General features: G+C 36.5%; 1 protein-coding gene across 3 annotated transcripts; it reads right to left on the bottom strand.

Annotated features, from left to right (window-relative positions):
• Nucleotides 1–469: 469 nt before the first annotated feature.
• Nucleotides 470–21,324, bottom strand: tmem181 (transmembrane protein 181). 3 transcript variants are annotated; one of them, XM_036577065.1, is made up of 17 exons: nt 20,472–21,324; nt 20,009–20,112; nt 16,342–16,400; nt 13,706–13,796; nt 12,717–12,835; nt 11,811–11,939; nt 11,632–11,712; nt 11,337–11,436; nt 10,995–11,125; nt 8,271–8,362; nt 7,602–7,659; nt 7,039–7,141; nt 4,353–4,404; nt 3,393–3,475; nt 2,488–2,577; nt 818–884; nt 470–623 (listed from the first exon to the last, which is right to left on the bottom strand). In XM_036577065.1, the coding sequence occupies exons 1-17, from the start codon at nt 20,522–20,524 to the stop codon at nt 539–541; spliced, it is 1,497 nt and encodes a 498-aa protein (XP_036432958.1). In that variant the 5' UTR covers nt 20,525–21,324; the 3' UTR covers nt 470–538. The 3 variants fall into 3 exon arrangements, with proteins under 3 accessions (XP_036432958.1, XP_036432957.1, XP_036432959.1); XM_036577064.1 differs by having other exon boundaries at nt 12,717–12,838; nt 20,472–21,318; XM_036577066.1 differs by having other exon boundaries at nt 12,717–12,838; nt 20,446–20,973.
• Between the last annotated feature and the right edge of the window lie 4,281 nt (nt 21,325–25,605).

The raw sequence follows: 25,605 nt of genomic DNA, 5'->3' as shown, positions 1-25,605 counted from the left end.
ACACTAACACACCACCACCGCGTTACTGCAGTGCTGAGAATGATCCACCACCAAAACAGTATCTGCTCTGTGAGGGTCCATGGGGATCCTGACCACTGAAGAACAGGGTAAAAGGAGGTCTTTGAAAGATTTCTGTTTTATTGTGTGGCTGTGTAGGTATGGAGGGCCCAGTGCTGGGATCCTGTGTTCCCTGATCACCCTGGTTAACTAACTAGAGGAAGAGAATAATGTGGATGTCTATCAAACAGCAAGGATGACCAACCTCATGAGACCAGAAGTCTTCAGTGATATTGTAAGAGCCCTGTCACATTAGTGTCCATGTAATAGCACATTATGATTATCATGTATCCAAATTGTAAGCAAGGGGAGTTTAAAGGGCTTACATGATGTTATGCTTGATCGGTGTGTGTGTGTATATATATATGGCATTATTTACACAAAGTTCACTGTACAGGTTTTTTTTTTCCTCTTCAGCCTTTTACTCTGTCCACGCTTTCCAAATTGATTGGAATTGACAAGTCATGACTGTCCAGTCATGTTAGTCACTGTCAGTCTCATCTTGGTACTTGGAAGTGGTTTTAATAGCACGGCCATTTTGAAGAGGCATCACTTCATAGTCGCTCCTTCATTTAGAAAAAAAAAAAAAAATCAAACATATTAAATCAAATTAAAATACAAGTAAAATATTCCTTAATGGCAATACATTTTAATCACTGGAACGAACAATTATGAAATAGACATAATGATATGGTATCTTATTAAAAATCCTTTAATCATTTACATGAATTAAAACTTTTTTAAATAAAACAAAACTTACCCATAAATCACTTCATCATCTGAGTCGTTCAACATCGAAAAAGCAGGATTATCTTTCATCTGGGAATCTAGGTAAAAGATACATACAATAAAGCATAATAATGCATTAATGCAGTACTAAAAATAATCCAGTAATAACTAAAGCTATAATGTTAATTTCACATTATTTTTATTTTTTTAATTCTTGAAAATAGGAATGGGCAGCACGGTGGCGCAGTGGGTAGCTCTGCTGTCTCACAGCAAGAAGGGCCTGGGTTTGGTTGCCCGGCTGGGTGGCCAGGGTCCTTTCTGTTTGGAGTTTGCATGTACTCCCCATGGGTTTCCTCCCACAGTCCAAAGATATGCAGTCAGGCCAATTGGACACACTACATTGCCCCTAGGCGTGAATGTATGTGTCTGTCTGCCCTGTGATGGACTGGCGACCTGTCCAGGGTGTATCCTGCCTTGCACCCAATGACTGTTGGGATAGGGTCCTGCACCCCCACGCAACACAGAAGCGGTTTAGAAAATATATGTGTGTGTGTGTGTGTGTGTGTGTGTGTGTTTGTCTGTGAGAAAAGAGGATGTGTAGCATGTGCCGTACCATCTCATCATATAACTATGAAATAACTCACAAGGGTTTTACAAAAACAAAATCGCTTCAGAAAAGGCTAATTCAAAAAGGCTAATTTAAAATTAATTGTAAAATGAAATCGTTTGGCATCACCCATCCAGCAGGCGATTGGTTAGTAGTGGGTGCTCTAAACCAAGCACAAGCAGAGAGAAGGTTTGATGGAGTTGTCTACTATTTATTCAGTACATGAGACAAACTGGAAAAAAAAAAAATTCTTCCCAATGCAAGCCTGCCAAGAAATTACTTGCAGTCTAAACTACTAACAGTAATCTTACTTTGCTCACACCCAGTCTTAACAGGTCAAGTAATATGTGAATCAAGTAAGCATATTCTACACATCTTTCGTTGTCAATGCACTGATCAAAACAATTACGCTATAAACTGATGGTTAGGCTATGCTAAGCACCAGTTCACAAGGCTAAAAGACTTGCTAAAAGAATGCTGCTTGAAATATTTTCATTGTGTTTTATTTTTAAACAACTAAGCCATCATCTTGCTCAAATAAAAAATAAAAAAACATTTAATGTTTTCGATAAATGAACAAGTATATTTGAATTCTGTGAGAATCTGTTGATGTTTTCTTTAACAAATGAGCAGCATTCCCGATTACAAACTATCATCCACATCTTTCTGTATCATCTTATAACTATCATCTGGCTGCTAAAAATTATAAGTAAACATGACTCTCTTTTCACATTTTGGTAATGTTATTTTAGTTCTGATTGGCCCCTAAAAATGATATACTATCTGTGGTTTGAAAGAGACATGACTGTGAACTGCTGCTGTGCTGTGTTTGATGAGAGGAGGGATTCCTTTCAAAATCTGTGACTCTCCTCTTCCCACTTTATTAATTTTTAACTAGATATGCAATCATGCTATTTAAAATAAAGAAACAACAAAAAAAAATAAATAAAAATAATGTCTATCAGACATAACATTTACAGTAATGTTATCTAGACTCATGATATTCCTTATTATGCATGTTGACTACCCTTCTATTTATTTCTCTTATGAAACTAAGGAGTTACATTCATTTTTGTATTAGTGCACCTACTTACCATACAAAGTATTTCTGGAGGGTGAGTAGATGAATGCTAATGTGTAGAGGTAAAAATTGAGAAGGCCATAGAAGGACAAAAATTCAGCTGGTGAAGATAAAAGTTAAGGAGATAGTGGAAATATTACAGATCAGGAATACATATCTAAAGTATGTATCGTGCATTACTGTTGTTACAGACTTCCAAATTTACTCTCTGACAAATTTTGACTCAATTTTGTCAACATCATCTTTGACATTGGTGAGTGATACAGGAATCACAGTCCTTTTTACACACAGAGATTCAAAGAAATTAGCAGCTCCATGTTGTGTTATTAGTTCATGCAGAGATCAAATATTTAATTAACGTTGAAGGGTCCAGTAAAGCCACTGCAATACCAGAGCACTTGGGCATAATAACACTTGATGTAAAAAAGGATCAGAAGATTTTTAGAGAAAAAAAAACAGATATTAGCTTGGGGATGTACAGATATCAAAAACAACAAAAGGTGAGCAGGATCCATTATATGAGGTCTTCACACCATTCACATAAAACCGATCTCAATAACCAATCACTTGATTACATAATTTCCATACACAAATCAAGTCAAGTACTTCACCATTTGCGACTGCCACTGAGCCTCTTGTTACATTTCCTAAATGTTCACCTAATATATACACACACGCACAGGCAGGCAAAAGAGGCACATACAGCAATATGCAAAAGTTTGGGCACCCCTGTGCTAATATTCACAGTTTCCACATGTAAGCTTGTTCCCTGCAGGGTGTTTGATAGCTTGTTTTCACGTAGAAAAGCGAAAAAAAACTTAATCTGACAAGGTGTGTGCAAACTTTTGCATACAACTGTGTTTAACAATATTTGGGAATTAACAATAAATATAAAAAGACAATTTCTCAAAAGGATATAATTCTGATAGTGGGTAGACAATTCTGCAACAAAGTTGTCTTTTAGAGCCTTTGATCCAAATCGCAGGTAAAGGATGACAGTACTGAGTGTGAGAGAGAGAGAGAGAGAGAGAGAGAGAGAGAGAGAGAGAGAGAGAGAGAGAGAGAGAGAGAGAGAGAGAGAGAGAGGGACAGAAACAATTGTAACTTTGAACACTCTTCAACAGTATGTTCTTACTGTCTTAATTGCAAATGTCTACTGATCTGACATCTTTCACCCTCCTAGAGCTGGTGGTACCGTGTGATTCGGGGAGTCCTAACTAGTGGGTGGAATTAGATACGTCTAAATTGGGGAGAAAATTGGGGGAAAAAAACAAAGAAAAAAAAAACAACATGAACCTAACTGGATGAAGATTTGAGTTATTTTTAAGTTGTCAATAATGGTATTTTTATAAAAAAAACTGGCATACAGTGAGGAAAAACAAAAAGTAATGAAGGTCAGAGCATCATGACATGGAGCAGCTTCCATACAAATGGTACTAGGGCGTTACAGGTCTTCGATGGAAACATGAATATAGCGACATACCGGGAGATTTGTAATCTCATCGGGAGAATATGGCCATTTGAACAAGACAACGATGCCAAACACACATAATCTAAAAGAGGGACCCTCATAACCTCGATCCATACTCTCAATCCAGAAAAAAGCACTCATACGTATATTGTAACAAAACATCTATGCAATTCTAAGACCCTGTTAAAGACTCTTGCCCCTTACTCCAAAGCTGTCAGAGTCAATGGGACAGAACATTCCTATTTTCCTTTACCATTTTTACTCAGTCTAACCATGTGCGTTTCATGAAAATACTTCTAGATTAAAGACGTTTATGCTCTTGCAATACAGCAGTCAATTTTAATATTTTCACAAGGCAATCTAACCACCTTTCAGCACTTTTAGTCTTAGAGAAAAGTTCACATTACCTAATTATCAATACCAGAAATGTCAAAGATGTCAGAAACTTCAGCCGCAAATCTGAAAAAAGAACAAAGAAAGACTGTTACTTCTGTGATTAACTATTTGAGTAAGACTGCAAATTAGCAATTAATAGCTATGCTTGATATCTTTTATTTTTATTTTTTGGCTGGTAAACTCAAGATCCAAAACGTCTTGATCAGTGTGCAAAGTTAAACGCTGGAAGAAGGCAACTAGAAACGGCCAAATGATTTCAAACCTGAGACATTTATAACATTCATGAATTTGATGACATATTAATTGACATAATAAACTGTGGCAATTCAGTGTAATGTAACTTAAATGTAAAATATGCATATACCCAATCAATTTAGAGGCACAAAATCTAGGCCCTTAGAATTTACAAGGACATTTATAACTACAGGACAATATACCCTTTATTATACATGACATTAATTAAGATAAGACTATAATAAGTAATAATAAGTACACGTTGCAATTTGTTTTTGTCCCCCTGAATATTTGTATTCAACAAGACAATGGCATATCACAATGCAGTCATATCCATTTTCTTTTTCTTTCCCTTCTCCCCCCACCCCATCATTTCCCCACACAACAGTGCGGGGCATTTACACAGTTGTTTTTGACCTTGTAAGACTTTGCAGTGAGATGGACTTGGATGAGCATAACATACAAAAATTGAAAGTCAGTTTGCAGGGAGAGTCTTAATATTTTCAAAATACTTCATTAGGGGACTCCAAACTGTAAAAAATGTGTTGGTTGTTCCTCTAATGGTGTATTTTATTTTTTCTAGTTTTAAAAATGGCATCATGTCATTAAGCCATGCTGATGTTTTTGGTGGCTTGGGTGATTTCCATTCAAGTAGTATTCTTCTGCGAGCTAACAGAGAAGCAAAAGAAAAGGCAATTTTCTTGTTTTTTGTTATTGAAGTATTATCTGGCAGTATACCAAATATGGCTATTTCAGCACTAGCTTGTCAGCTACATCTGACTCAAAAGCCTCATTCAGGATTTTTAATATGGATGACCAGAAGTCCCTCAACCTATTACAGGACCATCTGGTTTAGCAACATGACATCGGTCACATATATCATCTAGGTTCGAGTATATCCTAGATAATTTTGCTTTACTGTAATAAGTTAGATGAAGAACTTTAAACTGTATCAAACTAAGACAAGAACATGAAGATGTTCCATTCACTCATCAGATATTTCTATGCCTAGTTCTTCTGCCCAGTCCGTTCTAATCTTATCTAATGACACATTTTTAAGAGAAGAAATTGTGTTTAGTATACTTGAAATCTGGCCTTTAAGATGCATGGGGGTTTGCTGGATATTATCTAAAGCTGAAGCTGGTGGTAAGCAGGGGAAAGCTGAACTTTGATTCTGAATAAAGTGACAAATCTGAAAATAACAAAATAAGATAGATTATGGTAACAAAAATTTTTCAGTGAGAGCACTGAAACTGGCAAAAGTACCATCAATGTAAATATCACTACACTTAGAAGTACCCAATCTCTGCCACTGTGCGAAAGTGTGATCCAGTTTAGCTGCTGGAAAAAGGTGATTATCACATATGGGGGCCAACATTGAAAAATCTGTAAGATTAAAATGTTGTCTGAATTGTGACCATATTCTAAGTGTGGAGCATACAACTAGGGATGAAGTATATTGTGATGGGGAGAAAGGTAATTTTGTTGTAATAGGGGAAGCAAGAGACGATGCTTTGCAGGAGTTTGCCTCTGCTTTACACCAATTAGTCTCTGGGAATTGGAACCAATAAACAATTTTTGTAAGTTTCCAGCCCAGTAATAGCTCCTTAGATTTGGAAGAAATAAACCTCCTTGTAGCCTACTTCTTTCTAGGAATTCTTTACATATTCTATGGTGTTTACCTCTCCATAAGAATGCCATTATCAGCTTATCTACTGACAGAACGAAAGACTTTGGCAAAAAGACGGGAAGACATTGAAATACAAATAAAAATTTGGGTAATTTTAATACAGTTAATTTTGCCTACAACAGACAAGTGTAGCGTATTCCATCTCTGAATGTCTGATTTAAGTTTAGAAATAAGGGGTACAAAATTTTCCTTGAATAAGCCATAAATAGTTGGAGTGATCTTAATTCCTAAAGATTTACCTCTCCATAAGAATGCCATTATCAGCTTATCTACTGACAGAACGAAAGACTTTGGCAAAAAGATGGGAAGACATTGAAATACAAATAAAAATTTGGGTAATTTTAATACAGTTAATTTTGCCTACAACAGACAAGTGTAGCGTATTCCATCTCTGAATGTCTGATTTAAGTTTAGAAATAAGGGGTACAAAATTTTCCTTGAATAAGCCATAAATAGTTGGAGTGATCTTAATTCCTAAAGATTTAAAATCGTTTTTAGACACATGAAAAGGCAGCTCTGTCTCTTTGATTTGCATGGCTAGACTATTAACAGGGTAACACTCACTTTTAGAAAGGTTTAATTTATATCCCGAAAAAAGGCTAACTTGGTGACAAGTATAATTTCAGTTTGTTATGGTAAACAAACTATCTGCAACTGGATGTTGAAAAAAGTATGTTAGCGTTTATCCTGTGGAATCAAGAAATTTTATTCTCAAAGTGCAACAAATCCAGAATGATTTAAGAATGTGTTGGCTGTTCGTAAAACTGCTTTACCTGAGTAGGGCATGTTCTTCAGCTCTGACCATGCTCTCACAAGCAGAAACACCAGATACAGAACATACAGGACCACCACCAAAAGGAAGAATATTTTCATGCCCTGTATGTAAAAAATATTCAATGAGCTCCAAAAGTACTGGACAAAACACTTGTCATTCCGGCTTGATATTTGAACAGTATGAATTTGGAATGGCTCAGTGACCTTAGGAGTTATATAAATTTTATCATCTTAGATGTTGCAAGAAATTATAGCATTTTGCAAAGGCATCATGTGATGCATTCTGTGAGACATTCGGATAAAACACTCATTCAGAGCAATATTATAATCAGGCCCTATTTTATTTACACTGCAGCCCTTGATTATTTTACAATGTTTATTTGCACTGTTTGTACAATGTTTACAATGTTTGTAACTGCAGTCTGGAGGTCCAGTCAATGTGTATAATAATGTACAAAGTGTGCTATAATTTGTACTTGTAGAACATACTTGACAGTTTGCATTTTTTACCCTTTTTTTAATTATTGAGATGAAGGTGTTCTGTTTGGTACAGGGTTCTTACCTGAAAGTGCTTCATGTCCATGTTATATTGATATGTGGGATCCTGCAGTTCATTTATCCTGAAGTTCAACAAATGAATAAATGAATGAATATAAATAAATAAATAAATAAATAAAAAATAATAATAATAATAATAATAATAATAATTCTCTCAGTATAAAAAGGTACTAAGCTGTCACTGGGGTGCTACCCTCAAGGGTACATCTTCAGTATCTTTAGTTAGGAAACATAATTGTACCACTTTTCCTTGCAGTAATATTTTTTAAGTTGTATTGACTCCACACACCCCTCTCCAGGCTTTTTATTTTATTGTTCTGTTTTAAAAAAGAAGTTATGAAAAGGTACAAATACATACCTTACACAGTTTAACCTTAAAACTATTGTTGTACCTTTGAAGGTTTTATATTTACATTATTTGTACCCTTTTTCTGACAATGAAGAGTGAAAAAATAAACTGTCAAGAGAGAATGAATGAATTTCCAATGAAGGTCATATATTCCATTGCTTAATTTTTGTGCAACAAGCTTTCTCCACAGCACAGTTTCTCTCAACCATAGATCCTTTTAAACTCTCTACAAGATTAAATGTCACTTTGCCACTTCAAAGAGTTATGATTAGGTATAAAACAAAAGGAGCAGCTGTGCATATTTATATACTGTATTTATCTCACAGTTGCCATATGCCTAGGGTGACAGCAGAGATCCACAGCAGCCCCACAATCACCAACTTGGGCAAGTAGAACGTCAAAAACCTCCTCTCCCCCTGAGGGATAAACAAAAAACATGAGCCAATTACCTAAACAGTTGTTTTTTTCCATTCAGCATTGCACACAAACACTAAAATAAAATATGTACAGATTTTGCACAAACACTGCATATTTTAACAAGAGGATTTGTAAAAAAAAAATTGTATAGCTATTTGGTTTACATCAAATTCACAAAAGATTTTTCATGAGATAAACAACTTCCAAAAGTAGCTAGTCGCTCTCTATAACATTTTAAAGAAGTAACTGCTTTAGAACTGTGGCAGTAATGAAGTTAGCGTACTATTTAATGGAGAAAATTAAAAAGGAATTTGGTAAAACATAAAATGGAATACTTAGGCCCAATCCCATTTCACGCCTTGCCCCTACCACTTAGCCCTTAGCCCTCTGTTTTGTGCGTTCACGTCTAGGGTTAGGGTGTCCCACTTTTTGTTGAGATTTAGGGATAGTTCGAAGTGTTAGGGCTACATGGCCCTCCAAACGAAGGTTTTTCAGAGGCACACTCCAAACGGAGTTTATGAGAAAAAAAGAAAAACCGGCAAGATGGCTGAGCGAGTGACCAAAGAAACCAACAAATGTAAGTATTTTCTCTGTTAAAAAAATTCACGATACCCATTGTATTATCTTAGTTTAATGTCGTTTTAATTTATTGTTTGTTTTTTTTTTTGTTTTTTAATTTAAGGGTTGTCCCGTTTCGTAGGGCAAGATTTCAACCACTAACCCTTGGAACGGAGTTAGGGTGACACTCGAAAACAAGGGGTAAGGGTAAAAAGAAGAAATGGGATTGGGCCTTAGGGCCCTACCACATGTTACACTATACACTTGTGACCCAAAAAGTTATGGTGAATCGTGAAGAACATTTATTACTTGTAACAATGGCACGTTAAGGTCTGAGATATTGGATGGTCAGCGAACAGTTGGTTCTCATAGCCAATGTGTTTAATGGGGGAAAAATGGGCTGGTGTGAAGACCTGAACAAGGGCCAAACTGTTATGACCAGACGACTGGATCGAATCTTTTCCGACACGTCAAGGCTTGTGGGGTGCTCCCAGCCAGCATAGGTGAGTGCTTACCGACAGTGCTCAGAGGAGGGACAAACCACAAAACGGCAGTAGGACATTGGGCGCTCAAGGCTTATCGATGCACAAAGGCAGCAAAGGCCATCCCATTTGGTCCAGACAAAAAAGAAGGGCTACAGTGGTCTGACAAGTCCCATTATCTTTTACATCACATGGATGCCCAGGAACGCGTGTGCTGTTTACCTAGGAAAGTGATAGCACCAGGAGGCAATGTGGAAAGAAGACAAGCCAGTGGAGGGAGTGTGACACTCTAATCCCCAGTGGCTCCACCTTGCAACTTACAGGACTTAAAGAATCTGCTGCTAACGTCTTGTATTGTCCATGCCATGGCAGGTTGGAGCTGGTTTATGGTCATAATGTTTTGGCCTATCAGTGTATGTATCACAATGGCATCCATAAAGACACTTCCCAGCACAGGTCAAAGTTCACTTTCCACATATGGCAGGCTTTCATGTCAGGATTTAAGGCCAACAGGCTTGTGCAAAAACTGAACCAGAAATTGGGCTGGCACTCACTTGTAACTCAGTTGGTGAAAGCTCCTAAACTCTGGAATAATGTCTCAGAGAACATTAAGAAAGTTCTCAATAGGTGTTTTTAACTCCAGATTGTTTCAGATAAGCCTATGGACTGGCATATACCTACTTTGTCAGATCTGAAAATACTGCACAAATCAATCGCATTCTGTGTGTAAAGGCCTTTAGGCTTCATATGTCTGAAAACAGAAAACGAGTAACTGCCACTCTGTGCTGAACATAGAAAGGTCTTTTTAAACAAAGCTTTGAAGCCAAACAAATTAAACCATCAATTAGAGGCTAAAATGTGCATCTAAATCTGTTGAACTGAGCCAGGCCTCCTTTTACAACTTTCATATCTTCTGCCTGACATCCAGCACTTGGTAGCTGACAAACAATATCAGCTCATTAGGTAGGTCAGAAAATGTTCGGTTATTTTTAGTGTTTATTGCATTGCATTATATAATAAAATTATATCTTAATAATTATATCTTGTGGGTCGCGGAAGATTTTGTGGTCTGCACTGTAGAATGCTTTTATGCTTTGCTCTTGCGCATTGTAATCTCCCCTGTAATCGCCCCTAGTATATTTCTAAAAATGTTAGGCCACCAGTGCAAAGTGCTGTTTGCTGGTTTCGCTTGCACTACAGGCCCCTGCATACATGCAAAACTTGAAATAACTGTTTAATAGTTCAATGTTAAAAAAAAAGAAATAGGCTTTTTTAAAATAAATTTGCACTAATGCCTTAGCCTGCTGAACATGAAATATTAACCCCAAAAATATGGAAAATTGGGCTAACACAAGCTTGTTTTATTCCCGAAGTGACAAAGCAGCATTGTTGTATATACTTTCAAAAACAAAACAAAAAAAAAAGTTTTGAAAATGCCAACCACGCATTCCTTTTGTCGACGTTCATGCAATGAGAACATTACTAAAACCATTAAAAGCATGTAAAAGCAAGTTCATAATATATTCATTCCCACTACCTGCAGTATTGCAGCCCTAACTACATTACAAAAGAGAATAGATGTTATACACACCTGTACTCTGATGCCATGGTATACACAGAGCCAGAACAGCAGAAGAGCACACAAGAACAGAGCTTGGAAAAAAGTGTCCAGTGTTCCAGGAAACCAGCTATTTGTCAGGAATGACAATGGAAAGAATGGATCTAAAGCAGGTTTTTAAAACACTGGATCTAACATAAACCCCAAAACACAGAATCTAACAGTGTGAATCAATAATAAGACTAACATTCAAAACAGTACCGATTTCAGTATTAACAAACTAATAACACGCTATCAAAGTTCTCAATGTCTGGTCATTTACAGCATAAGCTTATAGTACGAGTCGTTTACTCACAACAGACATGGGATGCTCACCATTATACAGCAAAAGCAAAGGCAAAAGAATAGACATCCACTTCTGCTCTATTCCCCAATCCCTCATTGAGAATTTCCTCAGGGAATGGGCAAACATACACTACAAAAGAAAGCATTACATATACCTCATGACTTACCACATCTCAACATACCAAACTTGAATTAAAAAATAAAATAAAAAAGGCATTTACACATGTACTGCAGACGTCCACGAAAATTTTACACACAGATGTTTTATTGAACTAGTTAAAATGACTTGTTGGACTGAAGTAATCTGACTATAGTAAAATCTTACCGTTACTACGAAGGTCAAAACAACAAATACAAATCGGAACCAGATCTCCACCTGGGAGAATTTGGGGTTGTAAGTCTTGATCTGTTAAAAAGGTGAATACATGATTCAGGGCACCACATAGAAAAACAGCCAGCAATGTTGAACAACTGATCTGAAAACATATAGCAATATGATCTCACCACAAATGTAACATTTTGAATGTTTTGTGACTTTCCCTCCAGGCCTTTCAGACTGACGTTGATTTGATACTGTGTGTAGTTCAAGTAGCCCAGGTGCACAACGATGAACTCATCACACAGCTGGTGGGGCTAAGTGGAAGAAAAAACATTTCAGTTTTTAAACGTAAAAGACTGATTTCTGGTATCTTAAAAGGCCCACATTCTTTGTGTGTATTTTAGTCAATTTATAATGCTTGTGTAGGTTTTATGTACCAAAAACAGTCCTGATGCATTTTAGCAAGTTTGTTCTCCAACCTCTCTTTACTTCTTATCATTAAACAGGCTGTTTTTGTCATTGTGCCTTTAAGACTGATGTGTATAAATTACCTCTGTTCTGACTGACTGCCCTGTAATGCATCTGTAATGCCTCTGTAAGTAGTCTGGCCTAAAACACTACTGAAAACTTCAACATAAATGTGTGGGAGGCTGAATAGGCAGATATATCTAAATATTTTGGTTTTTCTGACATCACAAATACATTGCATGTATAGAAATTAAGCTGCAAATACAGCTTAATTTCTATATATGAATTAACCAGGCTGGGAAGTGAATGGTATATTTTGAAACTTTAGTACTGTTTACATACTACATCAAACTTTTATGTCAAAAAAGTGATACTCTATATTTTATATTGTAAAGTGTAGGAAAATTGTGGTATTCAGTGATATGAGCCATTTAAATATACATTTAGTGGATTTTTGTTTTTAAAAATAAGTCAGCAGGAAAAAAGGAACATTTCTAGGAAAAGTCATTTAAAACAGAATGCTGAGCATCTGAACTCTGGTTAAATTACCTCAGTACTGACTGATTTATGAAAAAGTTTAAGGTTGCTGGAAGAGATTTACGAAGTGACTGAAAAACACTCACCTGCGCACAATGCAGAAAACGTGATTTCCGATGCACATTATCACTGATGCGCATAATGCTGGCGTCCTGCATCACGCCTTTCAATTCTACATTCATCTGAAAATTCTTTATGAAGTCTTCTTCTAAGGGATGTAAACATCACAATATCACATCCATTATGAAAATTATGTTTTCACAGTATTTGTGTGCATAGATGGTGACTGTTCTAACCATAACATTTTGAAATGGGAGATCTAAAGATTACTATCAAATATATTACTATTAAAATTAATAACCATTCAAAGTAAAGAGGTGGAAAAAATCCTTAAGAAAAAAAAATCCATTTTCACTGTCTTCATAAAACTAATCTTGATTAATGGGTTAGACTGGCATATCAGCTTGACTGAGCCAATTTATGTGACTCTGATATGCAGACACTAACAGTGATGCTGGAGAAGCTTCTATGTAATGCCAGACGTTGGCTTATAAAAACAGTGTATTCAGTATTTATTGATCACACTAACTTTGCTTTTTATAAACCTTCCAGACAGCTTTCTGGTTATTTTTTTAATGCATAACAAGGTCATGTTTGGTTGCTTAAACCTTAAAGGAAAGTTCCAGAATAAGTTTTAAAACATACATACAGCATATATGGAGGTTACCAAATTTCAGGCTAAGTTAGTGACAGCTGTTGCAAAACTATACAACTATACAACTAGACTATGGCCTACAACTAGACAGTTTTCACACCTAAATCACTTAGCTCTACTACCACTGCCTTTGAAGACACATCTGGTATGTCTTCATACCATCAATCTGTCCCAAAAATTACTGCAAGCAGGGGTGCAGAGGAGAAGGTAGATCTACCAGAATATGTGTATGTAATGTAAAACTAGTGTTTTGTATGATAACAGCTAGGACCTGTAGAATTTGCATGTGAACATCTTTCTTATTTTTTTACCATGCTATGAGAATCAGTGGTTGCAAGCAGAGGTACAACTGTGTCTCACCGTTGTTTTGCGTCATCTGTATAACACACAGGAGCCATAACTGCTGGTTATAATTGGACAGTGGTGGAGATTTTATGTGAAAGGGTCCCGTCTTGAAATGCAGGGAAAAAAGTACAAATACAAAACAAATTACAAAAGTATTTCTTGACAGCTCTTCAGTTACTCAAAGCAATATAATATAATATTTGAACAAAATGCATTGTGGTACATTTACAGGGTAAAAAATTATAATAAAACAAATTTAGTCACAAGCGGCAAACTGTGGGGTCCAAGCACCACAAGGTCAATGAAGCCTTGTGTGTCAGCCTCTGGTCATAGTTGGATTTTTCAAAAAGACCCCCAATTCTTATGATTAAGATAATCTAAGCGATATGTCTGCTACAGTTTATACAGATCCATCCATTATGCCTGATGGGGAATCAAGCCCAGGACCTTTGTCATCAAAGGCAGATGCTTTTATGGTGAGCCAAAGCAGCCCACTGCAGCACAGTATTTTTTGAGACAATTTATTGGCAGTAAGCAATAAGGAACCAAGCATCCTTTTATGAACTAGTTCCTAACTTTCAATTATTGTGATTAAGTAATTTAATTGAAAATGAATTTAGAATACACCCACAGTTTGTCGTTCTGTACATATGTTTCAAATTCATATAATCAGCCAATGACTCATATGTTTGTAGCCATTTAAGTTAAAAAAAAAAGCCAGGTCACACTAATTTGTTTAAATCTTGCTGCTACACTGTGCTTAAAAGTCATGATGTTTTTAATAATTATTTATCTTCAGACTCTACGGATTATTTTAAGACCAATTTTGAGGTGGTAAGAAAACATCCATTTTCCAACTTTTATCAACCGCAGAACAATTGTAACTTCTTTTGAAAGAATTGTAATGCACAGACTTGATGGACCAATTGATTGAATTGATTGCTTGTATGTTTTAAAGTACACAATTTGCAATTACTGTTGGAGCTCCCTCTAATAACTGGATAAGATAAATATAGTAAAGCTTATGACTGTATGTTTGAAGTTCACAGTTTGCAGTTACTACTGAAGTTCGCTCTGGTGGCCAGAAATAGCAACATCTGCTTCTGTGATCAAGATGGGTTCAAATCAAATTACAGGATGTGCTGTGAAATTTAGCAACATACATTTATTTGCAAAGTGTTAGGTCTTAATGAGATATGTAATTTGAAATCATCATCTTTATTTTAATTGTAAAGCAAAACAATGACATTTTAGTAAATTAATACTAGATTAAGCAGTGTAGGGAAATATTGAGACCAATTTATACTAAACTTAGCAAATGTGCACAGATGATGGTTGTGCACATTTCTTCCAAATTGCGTCACGACCTGAGCAAGACTAACAGATTTATAACCTCTTTTGGTTGGTGGACTATTCTCAGTCCAGCAGTGACATTGAGGTGTTTAAAAACTCCAACACACAATAATACACCACCACCACTGTGTCAGTGTTACTGCAGTGCTGAGAATGGTCCACCAAGTTTCAGATAATTTGTTTAAAATCCATAAACTACTTCAAAAAGCTTATCTTTTAAACACTGAACATTTGCAGAAAAAAATAATTTTCAAAGACTCGTATTTAATATAATGTCAGTGTAAGGCATGATCAGTCGATTTATTTTTATCCAAGATATTTTTCTTTTTTATTATTCTTTTTTTGTTGAATAGCACCACCTCATGACTGACTGAGATCAAACTTGATAGGCGATTAGAGAGTGCTTATGTGGATGCAAAATTTCATTTTCATGATGATTGGCCAATGGTAAGCTCTCCAAATCCCTGTTGAAAGCGTACTGGCCAATGGCGGCCATATTTGTCCAATGATTAAGTTGTCCTTAACACCTTATTAATTAAGTCACAATACGCAGCATGCAAGGTTTCAGCTCAATAGGCCAAGTGGTTGCCGATGAACAGATTTTTGGTTATTATAGCGACCCCCATTGAATAATTGGTGTCAAACTTGTTGGGTTTCCTCAAAATCATTTGGGGTATAAGACTAAGTTTCATGAGAATTAGCCAATGCATTCTGTAGCCATTTTTATTAATTAAGCTAAACCCAGAAGGTCCTAATTGGTATGCGGTGGCCATATTGTTTACAAATTTCCAAATATCCATATTTTATCTCCTACCTTGACCTCCAGACCCCAATAAACATTTTGAGACCAATATTGTGTGGATATCTTGAAAACCTCAGAGTACTGGAAAAATATATGTCACATATGTTGCCAATTATGATGTGGAAAATATGGGGGTGGAGCTAAATAGACCCAGTGCTGCATTTATGTGGAATACACCAAGGATTACGTAGAACCAAGAACTTCACGGCTCAAGAGATAAAATTATTTGGTAGTTACATTATCATTTTAATATTATTATAATTTATCACAATTAATTTCTTCATTAGACTATAGCTGTGATTAATTGATATTTTATTATAATGTTTTACTGACTTCCTTAAGCTGTGCTACATTTTATGGAAGGATAAAGTGCCCCGAAATACAAAGGAATTATTAATGAAATTCATATATTTTAATTTTACATGCTGTATCTGCATATGTAGCATTCATACTTGTAAATGTTATGCAAGTTCTAGCAGATCAGTGTTATACTCACCTTAGATTCATTGCCAGTACTTAAGGCATTGTAAGAATTCTCTGTGATGACTTTTGGTCCTATTAAAAACAAATAAGCAAAAAATAAATAAATAAATAATAAGTGCACAGTGCAGTTCTATTTATTCCCACAGTATTCCTCACCATCATGCTACTGTGTTAAATATAGCCACAGGGGCTCGAGAGTAGTTCGGAAAACCACTGTCTCTTGACACAGTTCACTGCTGCATCAAGAAAAATACTTCCATAACTGAAACGTGTAAAAGCCAACATCTCTCATGGTATGGGGTACAATGGAAGAAAAACTTGCATACCCATAAAAATCCATGGATGAATGAGAAATATGCCAGCTTAAGAGAGGATGGAGGAAAACTTAACTGCAGGTACATTATGATTTTCATAAAGAGCAGATCTCAATCTATAATAATGCTAAGCAAATATCCAGACAGTCATACCGCTCTAGTGTAATTAAAATTCTTTTTTCCACCATAGACCAACTACTTAACCCCAGCTTTTCTGGGTCTGAGTCTCATGGTGGTCCATGAAGAGTTCGCAATTCATTTTCCAAGACCTGATAAGACAGGGTATAGCTCAGCAAGCTGAAACAAGCTCCTATAATGTTCCTGATAAGCCACCTACATCAGTAATGACATCTTTCTCTGTTATCAATTATCAGAAGCTTACAACTGTTGTAAACAAGCTATGTACATCCACATGTGATCTTGACCCTGTTCCTACTTCATTCCTTAAGATGGTTTTTGATTGTGTTCACAATGATGTTTTAACTTTTGTAAATTGTTCTCTGTCAACAGGTGTTTTTCCAGGCGCTTTTAAAACTGCCTTGCTAAAAAAGACAGTAGCATGGATACTTCCATACTAAATAATTTTAGACCAATTTCAAACCTACCTTTTTTAAGTAAAGTCTTAGAAAAAGTGGTTGTCGAACAATTAAATGCATATTAAATATTAAACAAGTTATATGAGAAGTTTCAGTCAGGTTTTTGTTCTAACCATAGTACAGAGACAGCACTGCTTTGGGTTATGAATGACCTCAGGCTGATGCACAAAAACCTTCTGGATTTATGGATTTATTAGATCTTAGTGCAGCTTTTGATACCATTGACCACAAGATTTTAATTCAGCGTCTTGAATGTTGGTTGGCCTCTCGGCAAAGTTTTAGAATGGTTTAAATCATATTTAGGTAATAGACAATTCATGGTTTCACTTGGAAATCATTCATCAAAAAGATCTGGCATTTCTTGTGGAGTCTCTCAAGGTTCAGTTTTAGGGCCTTTGGATTTCTCTTTATAAATGCTACCTCTAGGTGATGTCATTAGGAAGCATGATTTTCATAGCTACACTAATGACACCCAATTATACATTTCTATTTCTTCTGATGATCAAGACTCTGTAGACAGACTAACCAGCTGTCTCTCAGATATAGTGGATGTCGCAAAAAATTTTCTACAATTAAATCACGAAAAAATGAAATTCTGATCGTTGGTACAGAAACTCATAGAAAAATGCTTTATGGGAAACATGGTTCTTTAGCTTCATATACTAAACCTGAAGTATGAAATCTGGGTGTAATTTTAGACTCTGAGCTGAACACAGTCACTAAAGTAGCTTTCTATAGTTTTAGAAATTTTGCTAAAGTTCGGCCTTTTCTATCGCAGAGCGACACAGAGAACCTTGTTAATGCATTTGTTACAAGCAGACTTGATCACTGTAATGCTCTTCTTACAGGACTTCCTAAGAAAACAATACATTCTTTACAATACGTACAAAATGCAGCAGCATGCATTGTAAGAGAAACAAAAAAGAGAGATCATATCACTCCCATTTTAAAAGAACTGCACTGGCTGCCTGTATCTTTCAGAATAGATTTTAAAGTTCAGCTACTCGTTTTTAAAGCTCTAAATGATCTTGAAGCAGCACTTACATGACAGAATGTCTGTCTGTTTATGTTCCAGCATGTGATCTTAGATCTGCAGATACTGACCTTCTACAAATATCTTCTGTAAAATACTGAAAACACGGAGAGGCCTCGTTCAGTTTTTAGAAGCATCTAAAAACATATCTCTTTAACTCAGCATTTAATTAAAATTCTACATCTTGTGGTATTTATCTTTTTTGATCTGTCATTTTCTTATGATAAATTAATACTTATACCTTCCTGTATAACTGTTTTTATCACCTGTCTGTAAAGCACTTTGAGTTGCCACCGGCATGAAAAGTACTATATAAATAAAAGTATTATTATTATTATTATTATTATTATTATGATTATTATAATATTATTATTATTATATCAGATCAATGCCCATGGCATGGGTGACTTTCATATGTATGAAGTTACCCAGATGTGGTTTTTTTCAATTGCAATTATTGTATGTTATATTGTTATCTCTGCCATAAGCTTTTTACACCCCTTTTGACCTTTGTCTCATATAAGGAGGTGAGACGAAGCAGAGGCCAACTAATCAATACTAAAAGGCTTTATCATTTCTGTTATCAGAATAAAATCCTCACAACAGAAATACAACACAGAGCTTCTTTGTCCATTGGTTGTAGTGGTATCAACATTCACCAGTTACATTAGTCTTAATGACATTTTTGTGTAGTTTATTGGCATCGTGTTCTGTGTGTAACTTTATTTGGCAGTACACTTTAAACAAAAATGATGTTTCGAAGTAAAACAACATCTTTTTGGCCAAACGACTGGTGGTTTGAGTTAGTACTTTGTGCACTGCTTGCTGAAACTACTAATCACTGCCTGATTTGTTCTGAGACCTATCCCTGACTCTGACTGGTCCGCTGCATAAAGAAAGATACTACCGATGCTGAGATGAACACAGAGTTCTCTTTAAGCTTATTTACAACAGCATGTGTTGCTATGTGATGTCAACCAGAGGAAGATGGGTTTGCCTTTTGAGTCTTGGTTCCTCTCAAGATTTCTTCTTCCTGCTCTTAGGGAGTTTTTCCCTGCCACTGTCACCTTTGGCTTGCTCATGGGGCTTGGACCTGGATTTTCTGTAAGGCTGCTTTGTAACAATGTCTAGTGTTCTATATAATTAAACTCTGACTTGAAATTTTTACATGTTTGGCTGTAGTTTAATTTTGTGAAATTATTTCATTGGTTGAAGTATACTGCCAGTTTAATGAACGTTAAAATGTTTTATGCTGTTTTGTGTTCAGTAAATGAATGCGTTCTTCTATATAAAAATGTTTAAACATTTACAAAGTATTTTTTTACTCAAACGCTCCATATTTCTCCTCTCTTTACATTCTCTGGCCTTAACAGAGGATTTCAGTAAGGCAGTGTGGTACATAGGGGAGCAAGAGTTCAAAATAGTAATTTCAAAAATAGGTTTCCTGGGATTATAGATAAATCCCAGCTCCTCTGAAAACAGGCCAAACAAACGTAGGTGCTGGCGCACGTGACCTCCACCTTACTTTGCTGTGTCATATCTTACACTCCTTAGCCAACATTTGTTGTACTGAACGTTATGAAGAAATACGTTGTAGCGTGGTGATGACGACGCTATTGGGACGCCTCACGTTCTACTGTAACTTAATTCACGTCGAATCCCACGAAATATTCCTTATATTACTGTCAAAACTCACTGGAATAACACTGTTTTGGAGAAAAAAATTGTATCACTTACCTGTTACGCCGATGAGGACAGTGAGCACAAAGCACATCAAGAAAATCGCAAATACCAGAGCAAAATGCCTTCTGGTGAGAGTGTAAAGACGCATAGGGGCTAACCTATAACACAGAGATACAGGAACGCTTGAAATGTACAACTGTACAATTTACAATTAAAAAGTATTAAACTTACTACTTACGTAATACTATAATATTCACACATTTAAGCACGGAACATTACTGAGTTGGCCTCTTGTTAAACACGAATAATAATCCAGCCTTGAGTGTATAGCTAGTTAGCTAGTTTACCGATTCAACAAGCGTAGCAAACCAGCCGCAGAAACATCTGGCTAACTAGCTTCCGCAGCTATATTGCACGGAAGTGAACTTGAAAGCTCTTAACCTAATATATGATGATGCAAAAACACCCAGAATAAAACTCGACACACTTACATGTCCATTATGTTTACTTTACTCACTCAGCAAACCGAACATACAAAAGTTTTCCGCGATATAGCATATCCGTACACATCAGCTCCTACATGCTCAGCAGGGCTTTGTGATTCGTGCAACACTTGCCCACTGTAGTGACTCAAACTCTGTCAAAATAAAAGTCTTCGAAAAACCATATAATCATTTTTGACTAAAAAACTTGACAAACTAGAAAATTTGCCAAAGGGTTTGTAATTTTGGCCACAGAAAAGTTTGCATTGCTTAGAAACACCCTCACAAATATCTTACATCTAAGTCTACAGCTTCCGCCGGTCGCCAACAAAACTTTGACTGTTGTACCAGCTGATCCTACTATTACAAGAGCCGCCACTTCCGCCCGTCACCCTGCACGCAAATATTCCACTCCTGCGGCAGATTTAACCTGTGTCACCGAAGTCCACAGTGCAGTACTGCTGCTCGTAATCTGCCATTCATCTAGTCTGCAAAACTGACACATGCTCCCCCTTAACTCACAGCCACATACTTGCCTTAAGCTACGTTGAATTACACGGTCCCAAACAGACCTGTTTATGTGGTTTCTGACACTGTATGGTATATTGCTATCTATACAAATAGACAAACGTGCGCACCGTTTATTTTTATGGATAACAGTATTACCATACAGTTTCAGAAACCACAAGCAAGTCTATTTCAGAATACCTAATAACATGCGATTTGAGGCAAGTGCATGTAGTTGCACGATTCTGATTGGTGGGTGCCCGGCGATGGACTGGCGACCTGTTCAGGGTGTTTCCTGCCTTCCGCCCAGTGAACGCTGGGATAGGTTCCAGCACCCTTCGCGACCCAGAAGATAACGCGGCTTAGAAAAAGAATGGATGGATGGACAATAGGAGTTGGATCTCTGCGTGCCGGGTGACGGGCGGAAGTGGATGCTCTTGTGGCCACAGGAAGCGGCTATTGAGCGGCCACAGCGCGGCCAGTTTTATTAGCGGCCGCCATTGAGCGGCCACAGCGTGGCCACTATTAATAGATCATTAGATTTATTAGGTCACATCGCGGTCTGTCACATCATCTGCCCAGTTAGGGTGAGAAACTACAAGAGCCACCACTATCTAAAGGGATTTGCCAGGGGCTGTGCATTTGTGGTGCTTAGGCTTTTAGGAGTTACGGAATTACTGTAACGCTACATTCCTTAATATGTTATATTGCACAAGCATTGTAGGTTATAGGTAATTAAAAATAGTATGTAAATAGGAACCCATCACAGACGACTTTATCTAAAATGCTGGGTAGTTGTGTTAGCTTTGTTTTTTTTTGGGTTTTTTTTTGGTTTTGTACAGAGAATATTTAGCAATGTGGTATTTTAATTTTATTTCGTCATTTTGTCCCATCTTTTTCCTTTTTTCCATAATGTTTCATGTAATCCATCAGGGAATTACCCAGCAGCATATTATTTTTAATTTCAAGTGCCTTTGTTCTGTGCTGTTCACAGAACTGCTTCGCCACCTGAGAAGTTCAGTAGTTTTTTCAGAAAGTCAGAAGCCCCACTTTCATATTGATACTGCTTGATCCTGCTTGAACTTTTACAATTAGAATGAAGCTAGAGCTTTAAAGACATGAAAAAAAATACAGTAACTTTGAAAAGACTTTGAAAATAAATTTTTAATTTGCATAAAATGTTTTATTATAGTGCTTAAATGGCATTAAATAGTAAATATGGAATATATACAATTATATTTAGTAAATGACGAATAAATAAATCCAAAGAAAACAAGAATAAGTAAAAAAAAAATAGATGAGTAAAACAAAATGCCTTAATATTTAAATTAAAGTCCAAAATAAACACTTTACAACCTACACAGTGCCAAAACTAGATATCAGGTTTGTTGGTCCTTGATTTTGATTAGGTTAAAAAAATGAAAAAAGAGAAAAAAGAAAGGTTGAATGTTATTCTAAATATCCTTTTGTCACAAAGGCCATTTCTGCTTGGAACCTGTGGAAGCCCTCCATCTTCTTTAGGATCAAGATGGTTATGGTGGTGAAGAACACACAAGTCTGGTCACTCACTGTTTGCTGAACAATAATAGAACAAACAATTATAAAGTTTTCCATTGTTACAAAATGTATTTTTTGTAATTTTTTATATAATTGATTTTAAATTGCATCTTATTTTACCTCAGGTGTCAGAACCTCCAGAATATATGCATTGCTGTTAAGGCCAGCTCTGTCCAGCTGTGTGACTTTGTAGATTCGTTCAATGATGGCTTCTGTCAGTTGAATGGAAATTTTTTACCAACAATAACTGAGTTACTTGTGAATATTCCTACATCAAACATCATGAAATATTACCCAGTGAAAAGAAGTTGTTTTTACCTAAACTTTTGTATTTACCTGTTTTTCATCAAAAATAGAAATCCGTAGGGCTAGCTGGCTCTTCAGTCGAGGGGCAAATGTGGGATGTACATGCAGGTACATCCTGTTAGATCTTACTGCCCCTGTTTTGAGATCTTCATGTATTTTCAAGCAAGGACGTAGCATCTGTCCAGACACGTGCTGTAATTTTCACCACAGTGTCTTTTTGGTCTTGAGTATCTACATTTTTATAACCATAATTTTCATAATGGTATTATAACCCTAGTGTGCTTCCTCAACATAGCTTACTATTCCACAAATTAAAGTTTATTCTTTCTTTTCCTGACTGTTAGTCTGTCTGTTTTTTTCTATTTCTTTATGCCTTTCTTTGTATTTCAGTTAAGAGGGAACATCGAAGTCTTCCTTATGAAAAGTGGATCAGCACAGCCCTTTCTTTTTCATTTTGGGGAAAAGAGAACTACTACAACTCCAAATCATAAAAGGTTTGGAAAACAGTAATTTGTAAATTAGTTTTGACTTGTATTTCATTGAAAACAATAAACTAATACATTATTTGATGTTTTATCTCTAAAACATTTATTTCAATGTTAAAAATAACAATAAAATAAAAAAAATACAATTTGGACAGTGAAGCTGGCTTTTCACTGGGAAAATTTATTTTAAAATGATTTAATTTGGTCCCATTAAAAGTGTTGATTAGCAGTCTAGAGGGTAGTGAAATGTTAAGTGATGTACTGAATGTATTTAGTTTTCTCCACTACTTGTTGGGTGAGGGAAAAAGCAGAATTTCACACTGTAATGATTGTCTGCACTGATGTCAAAAGGAGACGTTCGTCTTTAAAAAGATTGTAAATGTAATTGTGAAAAGTGAGTACATTTTCCTTTAAACAAATGTCAGTGCAGGGTTTTGATGACCACATGAATGCCTTCTGCTTTCAGGACACAACAGATGGCTTTAGAGTGATTTGTGTTGATTTGAGAGACAGCTTTCATGGATGACGGAATGCATACGGTGCCTTACTGCAACTTTGTGATGTGAAATGCCACGAGTACAACACAACAGTGCAGTTCATGAAAAAGGCAATTTGTGGTTTAATGCAGTACTAATTTTTAAATTAAATCTTCTCAATTGATTTTGAGTTATTGTGTTTTTGTATAAAATCCCAAAATGAAATGAGTTACTCTAGTGGAGTTATTTTTGCATGGACTCCCAAAAGTTTTGAAATATAAAGAGTTACAATTTCAGCAAACGACAACAGCGCAACAGCGCCTCTTGCAGGTTCTAGTGCCCTGTGAACGCTGTAAAATTTTAGCTAAAATCCCCTAAACCTGGCCTACCGACGCCCCTGATGGTCTTTTTACAGACTTGATTTGTTTCCCTTAAAATAGACCGACAAATTGTTTCATAACACAGTGTAAATTTCTCTTTTAGCTTTTCAGAGTCACAGTCTGTACTGCTCCAGTTATTAGCGCTATTCTACGTAAAAAAAAAGAAGAGAGAAACATGTTTCTGTGGTGCGCTCCATGGCAGCCGCTAATAAAACTGTTGCGCTGTGGCCGCTCAATGGCGGCCGCTAGTAAAACTGGCCGCTCATTGACGGCCGCTAATAAAACTGGCCGCGCTGTGGCTGCTCAATGGATGCTTCCTGCGGCCACAAGAGCGTCCACTTCCGCACGTCACCCGGCACGCAGAGATCGAACCCCTCTCTGGATGGATGCTTGATGGGGAATATATTTCCATAAAATGTTAACTTTAGCTTCAGTGCAAAACGTGTGTAAGCTTGAACTTAAATCTACTTTACATAAACTTGTTAAGACTAAGATGTCAAAAAATGGCGCCTTAAAAACGTATTTTGAGCCTTGTGAAGTTTAAGAACGTCAGCAAGGTAAAGTCATGATCCAGAAAGCCATACTTAAGAAGACTATAAAAAGAACACACTTCGCTCCCTTCCATCACCACCTTTTGACAACGTTGTAAAAAGCAGACAACGTTGCGATTGTGTGTTTGCTGGGGATGTGGTTGGGCTTGGTTTAAACGTGCATTTGGGACAGATGTGTGTGACATGTAGGCTAATTTGCCTACCTACAGTATCTGAATTTAGATTACAGGGGTAATTCAGCTCAATGACAAGTTAAAATCATTAATAAATACTTCACTTATTTCTGAATATCTTTCTCTCCACCATGTTGGTCAGACAACTGTAAACAAAACCATCCACTCTGATTGAACCCGTATCTCGTGAAATTTTGGAAAATAGACAGATGCTGAGTTTGCGTTGTTGCGGTCCTCGTTGAAGGCCACAGTAAGCGCATACAGAGGGTGCTCCAGAGCACCCATTTGATCGCCAAAATGAGAAATGGGACACTACTGCAGTTGCACACTGCAGGACCACAAGAGCGCCCTTTGAGACTGGGCAATAGAAGCGGAAGGAAAGGGTGCCATCATGGAGGAGGATCCTAGCCGCCACGTCCAGAATCATCAGTCAGGAACAACCTTGTAGCCATCTTTTTACCATCCTTCTAGTCTCATTCCTGCCTGTACTCTCTCGGCCTGTTCACTTATTTAATCAGGCAAAGGGTTTTTTGAGTGTTCCTGGCTCTATACACTTTACTAAAGAACCCTTGAAGAAATGTGTACTTTTACAAGCTTATTATTATTCTTATTAGTTACTACTAATAATATAATTATTTAATTACTGTCAGATCACACCTTTTTTGTTAACTTCCTAAGAATTTAACAAATTAGCCCATAATCTAGTTATCCACGTCAAATTTAGCTAATAAAAT

This window comes from Colossoma macropomum, unplaced genomic scaffold (assembly GCF_904425465.1).
Source record: "Colossoma macropomum unplaced genomic scaffold, Colossoma_macropomum, whole genome shotgun sequence".
Lineage (NCBI taxonomy): Eukaryota > Metazoa > Chordata > Actinopteri > Characiformes > Serrasalmidae > Colossoma > Colossoma macropomum.
This window is presented reverse-complemented; position numbering and strand designations above follow the sequence as displayed.

Coding starts and splice junctions, on each gene's coding strand:
- tmem181 (XM_036577064.1), bottom strand. CDS start 20,524: ATGTGTACGGATATGCTATATCGCGGAAAACTTTTGTATGTTCGGTTT. Junction 13,797..16,341: donor GTACTGGCAATGAATCTAAG/GTGAGTATAACA, acceptor CTGCATTTCAAG/ACGGGACCCTTTCACATAAA. Junction 2,578..3,392: donor GTCTACCCACTATCAGAATT/ATATCCTTTTGA, acceptor TTTTATCTTCAC/CAGCTGAATTTTTGTCCTTC.